Raw genomic sequence first — 19,318 nt, forward strand, 5'->3', positions numbered from 1 at the left:
ATTCTAAAGAAGATAAGTCCTGGGTGTTCTTTGGAAGGACTGATGCTGAAGCTGAAACTCCAGTACTTTGGCCACCTCACGCGAAGAGTTGACTGATTGGAAAAGACTCTCATGCTGGGAGGGATTGGGGGCAGGAGGAGAAGGGGACGACAGAGGATGAGATGGCTGAATGGCATCACCGACCCGATGGACATGAGTTTGAGTAAACTTGGATAGTTGGTGATGGACAGGGAGGCCTGGCGTGCTGCAGTTCATGGGGTTGCAAAGAACTGGACATGACTGAGCAACTGAACTGAACTGAAGATCTTAAAAATTTCCAGAAAACATAGAATTAATACTGACTGAAAACATCCATGCTAAAAGTTAATATTTATCTTTTTAATTAACCTCAGTGAAAAGCAATGTTCCTCCATTCTCAGTCTACAATTTTCTTCCTCTTATTCTACTTTCTATAAAAATAAATTTTGGGGTCAGAGGTGAACTGATATGTGTTCCAGTGTTACCTGTCACTCAGTAATTTATCGTTACCATTATGTACAAAGATTGCGCTCCACTTATTTTGTTCTAGAGTTGCTCAAAATAGTCCTTGTAACTCTAAAATGAGAATTTCAGAGGGCGCTATCAGATGCCCATAATCCTTAAAGGCAGGTAACTGAGATAAACCAGGCCTCAAATCTTCTCCAAAGTGTTTATTTTAAACTTCCCCACAGTGATCACTTCCAATGGCCTCCTGGAGAGGCCGTTCAACTCTCTTCTTCCCTGGGTTAGCTGACCCAAGAGACAGGCCCTCCTTCCCCTTCTTCCTTTTTGCTGTCTAAGTTTAATGCTCATTTTGAGAGATCTTATGAGAATGTTGCTCCAAGAAGACACTGTGTAGATCAATTATGCAGAATATATTTACTTTGCAACCATAAAAAGAAAAAAAAAATATCAAGTTTACCATTCAGCATAGTTTTTAAGTTAGTGATCTATTTGGCTGTGTCTTGACTGAACTACTCCCTTTTCCTACACACACAAACACACACATACACACTTTCTGTAATAAAACTTAAGCACTGAAATCAGTGAATAGATACATTTGAAGCTGATGTTTCTATTTGGATGGGATGAGACAATCAGATTCATTAGGTTTTCTTAGCTGAGAAGCCCTATATCATCCATTAGAAGATATACTGGGAGAAGAGGTAGTTCATGTGATGTTGTGCCTAATAAAGGACGAATATTTCCTGTCAGTTTTTTGACAGGAAAAGTCACAAAACATCTAAAGAGGACTTTCCTAAGTCCATCAAGATACAAGCTCAAAGGATGACCACAATTCCATCATTAGCTGACACTCTATCATTTGCCTGAAGATTTACTGTGGAAATACATTCAGCAGTCAAACATAATTCAATTTTAAATTCCTTTGAAGCACTGCAGCACTTGTGCAGCACTGTAAAAAAAACCTCATGCCATAAATTAAACCCTTTAATTTAATACAGCTGGTCAACAGTTCCTCATAAAGTATTACTGCCATGGCCATCAAAATTGTCAATAGCCTTCCGTATCTAGTATATTCAAGACACTGTGCTTTTTGTCAGGAATACAAACTTCCAGAAAACAATGTTTCTGAATAAAGATACAAGGTTGGTATTCTGTGTGCCAAATGAGTGAAAACTTACTTAAGAGAGAAAAGTCATTTGACCTTCAGTTAATGCCTTGCATCAAACCCTATGCTAAATTATTCATATATATTCATATATATCATCAAAAAATCTTTACAACAACAATAGGAGATGAGTAATAATAAACACATATTATAGTTGAAGCTACTCTCAGAGATACTTAGAGCATCGACGATAACATTGCCACCAGGCAATAATAAGGTCCACTTTTGAACCCCCAAACAAACATAATCCAACCAAAGACAGCAGTTATGCAAATTGGTGCTGCTTTGGCAGTTAATATTTGAAGCAACTCTCTTCACCAGACATGGGACTCCCTATTACATTTTTCTATAACATTGTTACCAAATCCTTAATTTTATGTTGTGGATTTCCTATGAATCTTATTCAACTTATGTACACTTAACTAAAAACACCAATTCACAACTATGGCAAAGTTTTATTTATAATTGGATAGTAAATAATACATTTGAAACCACAATTTCATGGAGAAAAGTCTTCAACAATCCCTTAATTCAAGTCCCTTATTTCATAAATAACACCGTACCCAAATATTTATACAACTTATTACTATAAATTCTCTATTAAGGGCTTTTTTGTTTTCTTATCCTGGGTACATAGTATGAATTTGGTTCATTTAACTTAATCACTTGATCATTCAATTTATATTTCATATTTTTCATATAGAAATGCATTATCCTGCGTATTGGAGAAATGATGTGAGATGACTAAACAGGACACATATAGTCTTAGCTGAAGAGGGATAAATGAAGATTGAAAAGCATCCTGTGATACTCTGATAAACTAACTTACAAAGCTCTAAAAATTCTGGTCTCTACTTGCTATACCTTTTCCTTTCACTCCACTTACACCAGCATTTTGGCTTCTCATTGAACATTCAAGTTCAATCCTTCCTCAGGTCCTTTGCACTGGCTGTTTCATCTGTCCAGAAGGCAATGGCACCCCACTCCAGTACTCTTGCATGGAAAATCCTATGGATGGAGGAGCCTGGTGGGCTGTAGTCCATGGGGTCGCTAAGAGTTGGACACGACTGAGTGACTTCACTTTCACTTTTCACTTTCATGCATTGGAGAAGGAAATGGCAACCCACTCCAGCGTTCTTGCCTGGAGAATCCCAGGGACGGGGGAGCCTGGTGGGCTGCCGTCTATGGGGTCGCACAGAGTCGGACACGACTGAAGCAACGCGGCAGCAGTAATCTTCCTCTAGATATTTGTGTGAGGAGAAGCACTGTTATATCCTTTGGGTATGTACTGAAATAAAAATCTTAGACCATCTATTGTCACCCTAAATAAAACATGGTAAAACAATACCTTGCTTCTCAATATATTGATACATTTACTATCTGTCTCTTTTACTAGAAAGCTTCATGAATGTACAAGCTTAGACTGTCCTGTCCACTGATATATTCCCACTACCTAGAACATAGCAGGACCTTAATAAATATCTGCTGCATAAGTCAATGTCAATGAATGAAACAGGAGGCAGATTTGTAGGGCAAATTCAAGATAATGTGAAGAAACTTCTAATGATACTAAAACACTCCCATTATCCACCCTTTCAATGCTAAAATTTGACATCTTTCTAAAGGTCCTCTCCATTAAGTCATGCAGATTATGGGGAAACAATGAATTGTAGAGTTGTTATATTTACACAACACTTCACTTAAAACTATTCTGGTTATGATACTTTAGATGATCACTCTTACATCTATTTGTAATTTGGAACTTTCATTCCTATATTCCAAGTTCAGTGGTCACCGGGCTGCATATGCCAGTATGCTAAAAGAATTAAGCACTGCATTTTCCCCTGGAGAAGGGAATGGCATCCCACTCCAGGATTCTTGCCTGGAGAATTCCATGGACAGAGGAAACTGGCAGACTACAGCCCACGGGGTTGCATAGGGTCGAACACAACTGAGTGACTGACAGTTTCACTCACTATCTCAGGACTGGCTGTCATGATAGGATTTATTATTGATATATCAAACACTTTATTAAAGTTAGCTAGGTCGCTGAACTTTTCCTAATTTCACCCTCCACGGTTTTAAAAGTATTCACAATATGCTATCTAATAGGACATCATTGGTTCTATTAGCATCTTAGAGTTGGAAGGACTACGTTTCTTTGGTTAAGTCCATAATTTCTAATCAGGTAAGCAGTATGCTTCCCAATTCACCTATGTCGAGGTCTAGGTCACTTGAGTATGGATTCCACCTTCCTCTTTACAGTCTCTGTGTATATTAACATTTTCGTATTTACTAGAAGGAGGGAGAAAAGAAGGGAGGGATGGTGACAGGATAAAATGAGGGGAAAAGGAGGAAAGGGAAGGAAAAGCAGGCAGACAGGCAGGCAAGTACAAACCTTTCTACTGATGCTGAGAAGGAAGCAGCCACTCATCACCTCTCACCCGCCCCTAACACAGGTGTCCAGCCTTTCCTCATCGCAGGATCGCCTGGGGCACTGGTTACAGTAACTCCCAGAGCCTCCTTCTGGACCCTCTGTCTGATTCAAAGGTTTGAGTTAGGAGGCAGCAATCTGTGATTTTCACAGCACTAGATCTATAACTATCAAACCTGAGCCTGCACATGAATCCCTGGGAGGGCTGGTTAAAACATAGGCTACTCTACCTCTGAGTTTCCGATTCAGTGGGTCTGGGGCTTAGCCCAATAATTTGCATATCTAACAAGTTCCCTTGCAATGCTCATGTTCCCAGTCCTGGAAACCACACTTTGAGAACAATTCCACTAGATTTTTCTTGGAACCAGGTGAGTTCAGAAGAAAAGTTCATAATGCATTTCTCTAAACCGATCATTGGAATGACGGATTGTTTTTTCTCTGATGTTGTATTTATTTCAATTAAGTTGTCACCTGATCATTTTCTGTGAGTCAGAAATAAGATTTGAACACACTTCTGTGACCTCTATGGAGAGGAAAATAAAGGAGAAGAAGCCCGATCTATTGCTTTGCTTTACTGAGGTTAAAAAAAAAAAAAAAAAAAAAGGCAGAAATCAGGCAGATACAGTCACTGATATCTGTTTTGTACACTACAAAGTGTTAACATCACAACAGAGTGGGACAGAGTAAGCCATCAAGCAAACACAGAAGGCTTTCAAAGTCTGTATTCCTGGGACAGACTCAGATCTCTGCTATGTTACCACATAGCACCTAGTGGAATGAGCAAGAGCTAATTTTTAAACGCTGATCCAGGCACGCCCATTATTTAGAGATCCAAATTGGGCCATCGGGGCTTAAGGAATGGTGCTTCGCAGCTCAGTCCTGCCACTATAAACTCAGGCCGGTTGCATCACTACTTTCCATGAGGAATTTAAGGGGTGTGACTGCATCCTTTCCAACCCTGCATTCCACATGTGACAAAACTGATCCAGCTGTTTGTCTGAAAGAAATTCCTTGCTGTCCTTAAAAATTAAAAAGCGAGTGGATATCCGTCCTCCAGGGGCAGGTCTCCAGCTGGAACCTGGTACAGACGGTTGCGAAACACAGCCAGTGGCCTGGAGAGCATCTGCTCTGGAATTCTTACCTCGCCATAAGGGGGTTAGCCCCATCTTGCTTTTTGAAATGGCAGATTCTTGATGAAGGGTGCTGGCTTGGCCCAAAGCTCTTGAGAAGTGTTCATCCACTACTGACCCAATGTCTCCCTGGAAATAAGTGAAAAGGACACAGCGAGAGTTAAGGTACTCCATCTCGGCAGGCTGGTCTTTCTCCTCCTCCTCCTCATCCTCCTCCTCCTCCTCCTCCTCCTCTTGTTTGCTGGGAAGGGTGACTTCCAGAGAGTCCTGCATCTTGCTGTATACCGCTAACTTCTTCTGGGATGGAATAAACAAAACACAGTATCAAAGACAGTTTGTTAAAAAAAAAAAAAAGCATTAACTAGTTAACTGTTCACTTAAAAAAAAAAAAGACTCTAAATATTAACATATGTTTGCAAACTGATTCTTCTTCATTTGCTTTACTCCTTCTCCCCGACCCCCTTCCCCAAAGCGGCTTTCTGCTTCCCATCCTGAAAAAAGACTGTTATTTCAGATCTGGTTGGGGAAAAAATGTCCTTTATCCCATGGCATATTCTCAGACTGTGAAAGGCAGTTGTGTTTTTCTTTTCTTAACCTAGGTATACCAAAAGGAGAAGGAATTTTTAAAAAAGAAAGTGACAGATCCCTTCCACTTTTGTTCTCATTTTCTATTTTAAAGATTTAATGTACAGCAACATTATAGTTCAGCATGGGGAGGAATAGAGAAGGAGGCCTCACTGCCTGGGGGAGGGGTAGAGAAGAAAAGAGCTTTTCACAAATGAAATACACTAAAATAAAAACAGGAATGTAGCATCTTATAAAAGGATTTGGCAGATGTGCTGAACTCATTTCTCAAAAATCAAACTAAAATGACAAAATAAGCCTGTGTGAAGATCCATTTTGCATGGAACATATTTTTTAGATGTTCCACTTACCACCATTATCATAAAAGGAGGGAAAAAAGGTATTATGATGACTTACTGAAAATAATACAAGTACTAGCAGTGGCTACTATGGATTTCAAATCAAAGTGAAAAACACTTGATAATTTAAAAATATTTTCAAAATACATAATCATAGCTATATAAGTAGTTTATATTATGACTGACACATATTTATTACCCCATTCAATCTTTACAATCCTATAACAAATATTGTTATTATTACTCTTTATATTTTAAAGATGAAGAAACTGAGGCACAGAGAAGTGAAGTAACTTGCAAAAGGTCACAGGCTGTACAAGTGGTGGGCCCAGAGTGAATATGAAAAATATACAGATAGATTTACACGTGTGTACATGTGTGTCAGAGGAGGGCAGAGAAGGATATGTAGTGTGGAAAACAATCACCAAAATGTTATGCTTTGTATTCTTTTTCTGGGTGATAGGCTTGTAGTTGTTATTTTCTTATTCCTGCTTTCCAGTATTTCCAAATATTTTCCATCGAGCACATATCAATTTTATAATCAACAATTTTACTATAAATTATATATAAAAAGAGAATGCTAAAAATGTTAAAATTCATTATTTTAGCGACAAAAGCAGCATCCTATCATCTGTATACCTACAAAACCTGACCATTTGTTATACCATTGTTCTTATTTCAGAGAAAAATTCATACTGGAAAGTGAATGTGAGTAGATAAGAAGTGAATCGTTCCAGAAAATCAGTAAGCATAGATTGTCAAATGTTATCAAAACACTTAAGCCAGATTCTTAATGTTTCTAATGGTAACTACTAGCTTCAAAATCCATAGCCACAAACTATAAACGCATCATTCAAAAAACTTAACCCTTTTCCCCAGCAATGAATATGTTGTTCTCATGTGAGGTAGGCTCTGAAATGTTCAGGCACATTACAAGCAGTCGGTTATTATTTAGGGCTATTATATATACGTGTGTGTGTGTGTGTGTGTGTGTACCTACATATGCATACATACATACATATATATTCCTTTTTATTTAAAATTTGTTTCAGTAAGGTTATCGACTCATGATGAATAGAAAATTCATTCCCTGTGAGTGAACATGCCTTGCTGATGAATAAGTAATTGGTAATGACTGAGTGGTTACAAAATTCTTACAATCTGTTTTGCACAGATTTGAACATGTTTATGTTTAACTTCAATAATAAAAACACCAGAGTAACATAGGTTATATATACAATGAGAGTATTGAACTAACTGACCTCTAAAGTTACTCCTGACTATAAATTCCATTATGAAGTTAAATGAATAGTATAATTTCTTGATGGCACTGTTTCTCTATTCACATGTGCATTTACCGAAGTTATAAGGTTTTAAGCAAATGCACACACTCTGCCAAATTCTCAGGCATGTTAGAAAGAAGCATTGTTTTTATATGGGGAAAAAAATTAAAACTACTATAGAGTGGCTTCACTGCCACAAGTGTTCAGTATTATCTATTAAATCGATTTCTTCTTCTCCGTTAACATGCAGCACAGAATCAGTTTGTGAGAGTCAGGCTTTACATCTACTTGTTTCATTTGTTTAACATTTATTCTTTAAATGAAAGAACCCTGGCTATGATAATTATCCAAAGAAAGGCAATTGTTTATTTTATCCCAATTAGCAATTGATACTTAAATAAAATAAGTTATATGTGAAAGACTTGAGAACTGCAAATCAAATACGAACTTAGCTTCCATTTGTATGCAAATATAACATAGTATTATGATCAATAATGATGATAATAAAATTAATTTTTACATTGCTGGCAGTTGAATTTAAACTATATATTTTCAGTCTATTAAAAATTACACAATTTTCCAACTGCTATAGAATTTCATGTTATTCTTTTTGGCTCAATTGTTAAGTGATTGGATACAAATAAACTAATCTAAAATTTACACAGTTTTCACTATGAAATGGGAAAAGATATGCAAAATCTTCCATTGTATCAAAATACCTTTTATCTGTCAATTCTCTGTCAATGGATGCATTGATTCTCTATAATCTTTATATTTCCTATATATAATATACATCTATATATGGTTTTATATAAATATATATTGAAATATTCCTTTCAAATACACACGATACTGCGTGAATATCTATATTATATGCTTTTATTTAAATACACTTGGGGGAGGATTATAAAATAATTTTTTTTTCTCTTTCCTAGCTTTTTGAGGCAGATCTTCTACTAATTAAATGAATTTGCTGGAGACTATCCAACAAATAAAATAGAAAAGGAGCCTATGGTATATCGACCAATGGACAAGACATAAAGCATATTTACTGTCACTTCTTTCACTTTTTTTTGAGATAAAGTTGCATCAATTTTCACAAATATTTTGGTGAACCAATTAAATATTTACATTTACAACACAAGCACATTTATGACCTCACCATCAACATCACTGGTTTAAACAAGAATTCTAAAGTATCTGATTAGCCAGATAGCTTCCTAAAAGGCCAACACTGAACTTACACACATTTCTTGAACATTAAGTGTGAGTATGAGGAAAATGGGAACACAAAATTAAAACAGCAATTGATTCATATGCTGACATTCACACCTTTCTAATCTTCCTCCCCATTGATTCTTAAGCCCTGACTACCTTGTTATCTGTTCTTCTGTGACTGTAAATTAGTCCTTTGCCTTCCCCCCCCCAAAAAACATCTAAGTATGTTACTTATGTATGCTGTTGCCATATTCTATATTTACTTGGTGTATGCTCCTTGGAATGAAACTTCCCTAGCGTGATCTTTGTTCTTGAAAAGAATATACAAAATTCAAAATGTTAAAAATAAATCTTAAATCATCAGAACCCAGATAGATTTCCTGAATCAAGGCTGAAAGGCAATGTGGTTCATATTTTTCTTAAAATGCACTATCACTCCCTAAAAATAGCCCAGTCTGTCAGAAATATTCATGCTTTTCTTACTAGACACTTAAGAATTGTTAACAAAAATAAGTCATCAGAAGGAATGTCAAAGACTGCAAGTTGGCTTATTGAATGTACCCCTCACTGCAGAATAATAGCAAGTTTTCTTCAGGTAAAATAACCCTCAGTTCGATGAAACAATGACTGAGCTAACAGCCACAAAGTTAAAATTCACTCTGAGAGGCTTGAAAGCAGCAGGGTGAAGGAAGTCTGGCTAGGCAGTGCAAACCATGCTAAACCACCTCACAGACTGCCATCAGGCACAGCAGAAACAAACTCGCACAGGAATGTGCCGGGGAAAGGATTTGTCTGACAAGAGAAAGACTTCCATGTCACGAGCCAAATACCACTAACTCCCCAAGGCTTAAGCCTACAAAATGCCAAATGATTACTGTGCATATGTGGAAACTTTTTCCTAAGGAAACAAAAATATTTTAATGAATCACTGAATATTTGGAAATAACTTAAAAAAAAATTCTACTGACTATCTTTTCTAAGGCAATGGTTCTTTCATCCTGACAGATACGGTTAGGGCCTATAAGAAAGGACCACTAGCCTCTAGTCAATGTTTCAAAACTATAAATCCCATAAAGCAGTGCGATTGATCTTTGATCATATTTTTCTGAATTTACTTGAGTAACAGATTTTAAAATCTATCTCAGAGAGACTTGAAGTTTTGGCCCTTAGTCTATTTGGAGGAGGGGGAATAGGTGGAGGGAGGTCAGGGTGAGGATCAGGATAAGGAAAATAGTTCACAGAACTTTGATGTATTTTTGTTTCACTAACTCTCACCGGTGCAGAAATGTTCAGTCTAAACAATTATTCTCAATTTATACACACAAAAGCTGATTTATTTGGCCAGCATCTAACTAGTAAATGGCAGGGATGGGATTAGAACTTATTTCTATTTGACTAGAAAGCATCTGCTAAGAAAACAGATTAAAGAAAATGAGCCTCTATATAATATTTAATTGAATAAGCAAACAGAAGCCCACAGGTAGCATGGTATCATATACTAAGAAAAGTCAAAAGTTATTTATAACATTTAAAAATTAGGAATGTAAACATATCAAAATATGGTTATTAAATAAAACATTGTTTTTCAAAATATATGTATACCTAGAGGAACCTGCCCTTCTATATCTAGAAATGTGTTGTCCCCTTAGCAAGTCAGAAACAAAATAAAGTTTTTCTGAAAATACTATTTTGGAAATATAAGCAGAGTCAATTTACAAGATACATTCATACCTCAAGATTTGTTTGTTAGCTTTGTGTGTTTGTTTTTATTTTTCTTAACAGAAGAAGAAGCAAACCAAAAATAACATTAGCTCTTTATGAGCACACTTGCTGCTCACTGATTCTGGTCATTATCAAAAAATCAAACCCACCCCTTAAAGGATGAACATTTTCCAGTTTTGAAGATGTTCAAAAAAATGTGCCACAGGCTGAGAGAGAATTTCAAAATTTGCATTCCCAAAATGTTTTAAGCAATGATCACATCATGAGGGTATGTGTTCTCTCTCAAACAGACTTCTTTGAATGAAACAACATTTCTGACGTATAAATTTCTGGTATGTTTGTATAATCCTATTACTAGATTTAGGGTATGATTTCACTTTTAAAAATTTATCTATTATTCATGGAATTGTCAGTTAACTCCTACTTTGAGTCAGTCAGTGTGCAAAGACTTGGAGCCACAAAAATGATAGTCACAGCATTTGAGAGAGGGTTGTAAGGCAAATGATAAAGATAACTTGAGGGTTTATTTACCTGGCTAATTGTCTAATTTCTCCAAGTAGCTAATATTCAAAAATTTTTATATGAGAAAATAAGTAACACTGGGTAAATTACTAATTGCTTTTCTTGCTTCTAAGGATGCCCAGATGGGAAGGGAACACAATAGAAAGAAGAACTGGAATGGTTTAGGAGATTTGACCAAAACTAGTCCATATATCTAGGTAAAGAACTAAAACCTCTGGCCCTGAACTTCCTCTTCTGAAAATGAGGAATTTTGACTTGATTATCTCAGAGGTCTTATACAACTCTGTATCCTAATAAGCAACATGCTGGAGCTCTAGACAAATTCACACTTAATTTTGTTTCTTACATTGGCTGCCTCTTCTGATTTTTCAGGACACTGGCCAAAAAAACCTACAGATCAGTGAAGACTAATTATTTTGCAGACGTAGGTCATCTAGCTCAATTCCTAGGTATTAGTTTGGGTAATTCCTTTAGCTATCTTCACAGGAACGAGAAAGGAGGCATCCTTCGAATCCTCTCACCCTATCCACTAAGGACAAGTGTTTTGGCACACTAAAATAATACAGTTTTAGAAGAAAAGGACACCTGTTCACTTCAGGCCTTTCTTCCTTTCTTTTCTTTCCTTTTTTTTTTTTTTTCTTCTTTACTAAAGTAGGAGACAAGTGAAAAATAGTTGTTACCCTAGTTTAGATCATACTTGTGAATTACTGGCATAAATCTGATATCTGCTGAAATATCTATAAACATGGCATTTATGACTTACTTCTAGCAGCAAATGTTTGTATCTAATGGTTCAAGGCATTCTTAGGCTCTTCCTAAATGAATAGCTAAAGTAGAAAACCAGCTGCTAAAAGAGGTGCTTTTTCAAAGATTCAGTGCAAAGTTTTGACCAAAGTTATTTCCCTCACTGGTCTCTGCCAGAGTCGGGAAACTTAAGTATTAGAGAGCTTTGTTTCTTGAGTGAAAATGTCTTTCCTAGAGATAATACCATGAATTGTTATATATTACTAGATTTATCAGTTTTGAGATTTCTTTCTAAAGCCAGCTGGAAATAGGGCCTATGAGAATGAGATTCAAGTGTCCAGATTTTAGAACAGCAGTCACTTAACTTCTCAAATTCACTTTAGAATCTGACTTAAGCATTCCTAGCATAATATTTTTGTTTTGTTTTTGTTTTCTAATTTATTTATTTTTAATTGAAGGATAATGGCTTTACAATATTTTGTTGGTTTCTGCCATACATCAATGTGAATCACCCCATAGGTATACATTTGTCCCCTCCCCCTAGAACCTCCCTGCCACCTCCCACCCCATCACAGAGCCTGGGTCTGAGTTCCCTGAGTCATACAGCAGATTCCCACCGGCTATTTTACATACGGTAGTGTACCTGTTTCCATGGTACTATCTCCATTCACTCCCCCCTCTCCTTCCCCACTCTCTGTGACCACACGTCTGTTCTCTATGTCTGCATCTCCAGTGTTGCCCTGCAAACAGGTTCATCAGCACCATCTTTCTAGATTCCGTATATATGCTTTAATATACAATATTTGATTTTCTCTTTCTGACTTCCCTCTGTATAATAGCCAAGCATAATATTTTTAGTGTTACTGAAAAGCCCCTTTGCACAGAAAGATAAAAGATAGAAATGTACATATTGCCGAATTGGGTCAGCACAACATCTCTTCTGTAGTTGCGAAAAGAGGTACCATGAGGGATTATTCTACCTCCTGATCACCCTCATTTCCTTTATCATCTCCCGGTCCTCTCCAACTCTGTGAGATGTGAGCCTCTACCAAGCACTAGGTAAAGAAGGACTTCCATGCATTGAGAGAAAATATCCTTAACTTAAATTTCCACAGAATGCTTCCTTGTCCTGGCATTTGGTTTTCTGCTGAATGAAGCCTTACTGCCTGTGATTTTATGGATTTCCAGCCTGCCCGTACTATCGGTATTGTAATCTCCATTTTGGTTGATTGCCAGAGACAACAGTTCAGTTTAGTTAGTTTAAAGTTTAATTTTCCTTCTGGCTTTGAATTTTCTGGCTGGAAAGTTATTGGGAGCATAAAGCTCTGAGGCACTTGAAACTTCTCAGTGTCTACAGTCAAGTTATTTTGTGTTGTATGGAATCAGAGAGGCTGTTCTTTCTCAAAGAAGTCCTGTATGAACTCTTACAAATCCACTTAAGTCCTTGCTTACAGTTGCAAGAAAATTAGATCCTCCCACTTAAATAAGTGGCCTGTGTATTGAAACTATTTAGAATGTAATTGTATGCTTTCCTCTTAATGAATCTAAACTTATGTTGGAATAGCAATGATATATAAGGCACTTAAAGCTGACTGTTAATACCACTTCCTGAATATTATTTTCAAATAAATACATGTTCATTTGCTAACTGATATTCTGCTTCATCAACAAAGGATGCAACATGGCTAGCAAAAGTCATTAGCATAACACAAATGCTTGCAAAAATACTTTGGAATGCCTAAACTAAAAACGTACACTACCAAGGACTTGGAAAGAATTTCAAGCCCCAAGGCCAAAGAATCTACTGCATATTAATCTTCTTTATCAAAAAGTTGATTTGGAGCACTAAAGACAAAAATAAGCCTATTGCACAATAGCAAAAAAAAAAAAAACTTAGGGGACCACATGGTATGGTGGAAAGATGCTATACTAGGGAGCAGGGGATCCGGTGGTCCTAATTTTGTCACCCATTAGCTTTGAAATCTTTAGTCAGGCATTTCAGCCCTATAAACATGCATTTCTCCATCTGGAAAAGGAGGGATTGAAGTGCGTGTTTTCCAGGGTTTTTTTTCCCTAACAAACAGAGTCTCGGAGAGATTTTAAAGACCTAACCAAAGTGGCAGAGGCCAGAGAAAGAGCCTGAAAAATCCCTTACAAACTTATAACTGGAGTTCTGCCTCCCAGGACTTTTAATTCTCTTAAGTGGAAGCATGCATGTATAGTCACCCAGCTGTCACCCTGGAAGAGGGGAGATTAAATATACTCATATATGAAGCCCAAAGTGTGAGTGTTAAAAACTCTTATGCACAATTAGTGAACAAGGGTTATTCTCCTCTGTTTTCACTGCCTCGTCTATGAACTACCCAGTTTTGAAAGCTCTAAATATCTCCCTAATGTTAACATTATGAAAGTATGCGGGGAGGGAGAGGGAGATTTTAGACAACCGCAGATTGCCCGCATTTAAGGTGAGGAATCCACAGAGTATGAAGGGAATTTTTGATTTCACATTATTTCCCTCAATTTTTCCTGACACATATCTTAAATTTTTTTTTTTTCATTTTTCCTACTGTCACTACTAGGATACAAGTACATTCCTTTCTGTCCATGTTCTGCAGTGTCATCATGCCTTTGGAGCATGTGCTAAGAGACTGGGTCAAGAGCTCTCCTGAGGGGATAGTAGGGGCTGCTACTTTCGAGCTAGGAAGAAATGGTGGGCACGGGGACCAGACAGCTTAGCAGCCCTCAACAAATCCTGGCTCTAGAAACCACACTGTACTATGTATGCACAGCCATGCAGTTTCCAGGAAGTAACGTCAATGACTATAAAATTGACTCTACAGGTATATTTACATAAAGTGCTAACCTATTACCCACCAACAATGTATAGTATGTTCAAACAAAAAAATAAAACTTAAAATTTCAAACATAACACTGTGCTTTTAGGGGAAAAGCTGAGAGTACATGTGCCTGGAGTATGAAGTTCTACTATTTCAAAAAGAATTTTCTGCTATATAATCATACATTAAAGGAAAATATACTTAAGTTTAAAATCCAGTGTAATAAACCATTATAATAATTTGCAAAGACTTCAGAGCTATATGGCTTTAAGGGAAAAAAATCAATTCAAAGATACAATAATTGAATATACAGAAGTGACCGAAAAACTTTAATGCTATCTTTCATAACATTTTCTAAGTGGTGACTAAACTTTGTCACTATCACTTTTTCTGCTTCTTGTCCTCAACAAATCAATTTTTTAGTGTAGTAGGGCTCGTAGCTCTTATTTTTGTCTCTCAGGCAAGACGCTACTAGGGGTCACTTCCCATGTACAGAGAAAACAATCTTCATGGATAATGATGATAAAAACTTATGGAATGCAAAAACAACCAAAATATGTATTCTCAGATGACTACGTTGAGGACAAGTCAATATTAGTCCCACTTCACCCATACACACACCACATAGTCTAAAAATGTTGTCAGCCTGATAACAATTGCCTAATTTAATCTTTTTTCCAACAGAAAATATAGGTCATCAAAATAAACTCCTGACAGTAAAAGAACAGTGGCTACACTACTGTCTTTTATTTTGCTAGCCAGTTATAGTCAAATAGTTTCTTTACTCCACAAAACAAAATCTCAAACAAGCCAGTGTAGTCAAAGCAACATGAAAATTTCAAGCACACTTCTCAACAAAGTTCTTAAGCTCGACTCAGCCTAACACCTACTTAAACAATATCTACAGAAGCCCAAAGGGTAGCAGAAATTACTATTTACTAATATGTGATACTCATCAAGGTAGACAATTCAAGTGAAAAAGAAAGCTCAATTTTTGATTTGTTCATGGTCTTAGCAAAAGAATGCAATTTGGGAACTGAGTTCCGGGGCTACTGCAAAAGTTAGATAAGGCACTGGAGTCATTTTTTATTAAAAACTATATTTCATGATTAGTTATTTACAATTTTTCTGGTACCAAGCCTTATTTTCTAGCTCAAAAACTTATTCCAATTCTAACCCTCACTAAATATTCATATTTTAATGCAACTATTTCCACAACACTAGAAAATAAAATCTTACTCAAAAGTAGTCTGCTAAAGTTATTTTTGACGGGGAAAAATACCTTAATGAGTGCTTAATAAAGTTTAAGTTTATTGCTCATCTATGTTCCAATTGATAACTGAAGGCCTCCACAGTGTCTGAGATGGAAGAAAGGAAAGAAGAAGAGGGTGGTTTATCTGGAACAGAGTGTTCTTAAAACACACAAAACAGATATCCAATGTCTCTTTGCATCACTTGCCTGACTTGGATTTAAATGGTTTTCTCCATTACTTTTATCTTTTATATTAAAGCCAAAGAATCAAAACAAAGAGCCTAACCAAAATGTTTTAACCTATTACCCTCGATCACAAATTACAGTTTTCCCATTCCCCTCCCTAAAAGTAATCTTGCTTTTAAATGCTGAAGCTGATGAATATTAAAAAAAAAAAAAAAAGCCACCAAGTGAGGCTCCTTCCTCTTTTGCCCTAGTTGTCCTGGTTAAGCTCATACTGCTCAGCAGATGAATCTAGAGTATGTACCCTTCCAGAATCAGCTGAATTTCAGTCTCTAAATTATAAACAGAAGTTATCATTTCTTTCCAAAGAGTAGCACAATAAATCTAGTAAAGAGACAGAAGTAGAGGAAATATTTTAAATGACCAGATTAATTAAAGAGCCAAACCCTGAAGACCACAATAAAGCACAGGGTTTTTAAGAAACTTAAAAAAAAAAAATCAATAAACACTGTGGATGTTATTATTAGAAACGCACCTGGATCCCTGATAGGTATCTCCACCTCAGAGTACATAAATCACATTGTTTTAAGTCTCACCAAATCAACCCACCCTAACTCCCAGAGTCTGAGGACCCTATTTTGGTACACCCTAGCCACGTGCTCACGTATGTGCTTTATGTAGGCTGACTAACCCTTGACACTCTGTGGCATCCAGAAAGGAACATCCAGGGATATCCAGCGCTAAATTCCTCAGAACCCTATTCTCCCTTCTAAAGGAATACTATCATCTCTCTAGTTCCTGAACCCTTCATATCTAACAGCATTCAGTCACTCTTGGCATGGTGGAGATACAGCATTCAGTGATTCAAGGTTACTTCTTGGCTGGGAAAGGAGAGGGTTCTGTCCAATAGACTGAACCATAGCACCTCCGTGCTTTGATGAAATTAAAAATAGATGAGGGATTTGGGGATCAATACTTGCCCCCTAAGTCACAGTATGGAAGAAGACAGACCTTACAAAGACCTTCTAATATAATTTGACGAATATCACACTAGACCCATGTTCCACCAGAAAAGTCCCAGAAGAGACAATCCGTGAGCTCACTATCGGGATAGCCTCCCCCGTGTCAGTGACACATTTCATCCTCTTAATCAAGAAAACCTACACTCCACCTTTCCGAAGGAAACAAAATTCTTGGTTTAAAGGAAGTTTACTCACATATTCTTAAAACAGGCGCCCTTGGCGAGCTTCAAAGAACTGAGCCCTAAGAGCTAGGGTGGCTATCACCACAGCTCACTGAAGCCCCCAGCCAGGGGCTGGGAATCCCCAGTCCACCTGGCTGTCCGTCCTTCCCGAAACTCTGCTCTGCTCTTCTCTTCCGATGGCTTTCTGTTCAAGGGCGCTCCCGCAACTCTCAGAGCATCCTCCGCGCCACCCACCCCAGAGGGACGTCGTCGCGGGAGCCCCAGACCGATACTCTCCGTGCCCCTCGCCCCCGCCCCCGGCAGGCTGCCCGGTCGGTGACTCACCTGCTGGCCAGGTTGGGGCGCCGGGTGGTAACAGGCTGTGGGGCAGGTTGCAGCTGCCACGGGGTTGGGCAGATACTGGGGCGCTCCATACGGCTGGGGGTGATACATCACCTCCGCACAACTCATGGCAGCCGGGGCAGCGGCGGCCCCGGGGCTGCGGCCGCGGCTCTACTCGCTGGAGCGGCGGGCGCCGCCGCCGCCTCTGTCGCAGCTCCAGCTGCAGCTACTGCGGCCAAGGCGGATCCTCGGCGGCCGCGGGCTCCGCGCGTCGCGCGGGCTCGGGAGGAGTTGGCAGTTAGCGGGGGCCCATGCGCGGGCACCCTCATCTTCAGCCCCTCTGGGTGTCCCCTGGCCTGCGCTTATATAGCGACTTGGGGACGCAGTGGCCCGCCGCGCGGCGGGGACATGACAGTGCGGGGTTCTGGCGCCCACGGCCCGGGCTGGGCAGACCTGGGGAGCCGGGCTCTGGTTTGCATATACACAATGCACGCCCGGGGCTCGTCCTATCACCGACGCTCCCGGCTGGGCGAGGACCAGGAGGCGGGGGCACGGGGAGGGGGCTGGCCGGGGAGGAGAGGGAGCGCTCTCCTCTCCGGGTCTGACGCGGAGCTCGGCGAAGTTCCTCCAACTCGGCCGGTGGCGGGCCGGTCGCCCAGCAGGGGGACCCCTGGGAGGACCGGCCGCGGATTGGAGCGAAGTTGGAAGCCCTCTCCGCCTCCCGGCAATGGGGTGATGGTGGGAGGGAATGGTATGCGAGAAGCTCCACGCCCTTAAAAAGCTCCGCGGATTCCCAGCCCATCTCCTGTCACCTGCCCGCCGGGCGTGAGGGCTTCCCAGCACCGAGATTTTACAGGGAACACCAACGTAGAGGCCGAGGCTAAATGAAGGCCAAGTGTACTAAGAGGTAAAACAAAGCAGGCGCAAAATGAAGTGGGATTAGCTCCTACATTAAATACAACCGTAAGTGCTAACTTCCTTGCAAGAGCACACATGCCAAGAATGCAGCCCGGTTCTCTGCAATCTCCGCTTTAAGTTTACACCTTCATGGTATGACCTCCTGTGGGATGTCAAGCTCTTCTGGCCTTTTCAGCCTGGTTTCCATAAAATAGCAAACAGTGACACGGGATTAAAGCTACATCCAGCTGTTGTTTAAAGATTTGTTTGCAAGTGGTTTACAATCTTCTCCAATATAATTGTATTTCAATCTAATCAAGTAAAGTAGAAAAGAATTATACTTACTTTGTAAAGAAGCAAAGTAACACGAACAATCTCTTTTTGTTTGCGGGAACTAACCTTTGAGAAGTTAATCTGGATGTCAACTGTACTGATGTTCCAGACAGATGTGGCCCCCTTAAATTCACATGCTGAAGCCTAACGCCCAATGAGACTGTATTTGGAGACACAGTCTATCAGGAGGTAATTAAGGTTAATAAAGGTCATGAACACAAGGTCCTAATCTAGGATTGCTGTGTTTATAAGAAGAGGAAGAGATACCAGAGGTCTGTCTGCTTTGGCAGGCTTGTAACACCAAGTGAGAAGCAAGTCAAGAAGAGAAGCCTCACCAGAAACTAACTTTGAGGGTACTTTTATCTTAAATTTTTAGCCTCCAAAACTGTGACAAAATAATTTCTATGTTTAAGCCACACAGTCTGTGACATTTTCTTATGGAGGCCCTAGCAGACTAATACAGATGTATAGTACTAACATATTGTTTACATTATTAATTTTTATAATATTATAAATATAAATGTGTGTATGGTTATATATAACTAGCCAGACATACAAATATATAAACACATGTACTCTCACACATGCCCTCCCTCATACACTCAAATGTACAAACTGTAGTTATTGGATAGGAACTGTTAGCTACTCATAGTAGCTCCTAGTCACT

General features: G+C 38.8%; 1 protein-coding gene across 3 annotated transcripts in view; it reads right to left on the minus strand.

The window, feature by feature from the left end:
- VGLL3 (vestigial like family member 3) overlaps positions 1-18,155 on the minus strand; it is a 54,795-nt gene extending 36,640 nt beyond the window's left edge. Inside the window, exons 1-2 of one of the 3 annotated variants that reach the window (XM_069578780.1) lie at positions 17,425-18,155; positions 5,224-5,341 (exon numbers count right to left, since the gene is read on the minus strand). In XM_069578780.1, coding sequence (XP_069434881.1) covers positions 5,224-5,341; positions 17,425-17,550 — 244 coding nt within the window. In that variant the 5' untranslated portion in view covers positions 17,551-18,155. Of the gene's footprint in view, positions 1-5,223; positions 5,510-17,424 lie in introns of all 3 variants that reach the window. The other 2 variants (XM_069578766.1, XM_069578775.1) reach the window with 2 other exon arrangements.
- Positions 18,156-19,318: the final 1,163 nt, after the last annotated feature.

The sequence above is a fragment of the Ovis canadensis genome, chromosome 1 (assembly GCF_042477335.2).
Source record: "Ovis canadensis isolate MfBH-ARS-UI-01 breed Bighorn chromosome 1, ARS-UI_OviCan_v2, whole genome shotgun sequence".
Taxonomy (NCBI): Eukaryota; Metazoa; Chordata; class Mammalia; order Artiodactyla; family Bovidae; genus Ovis; species Ovis canadensis.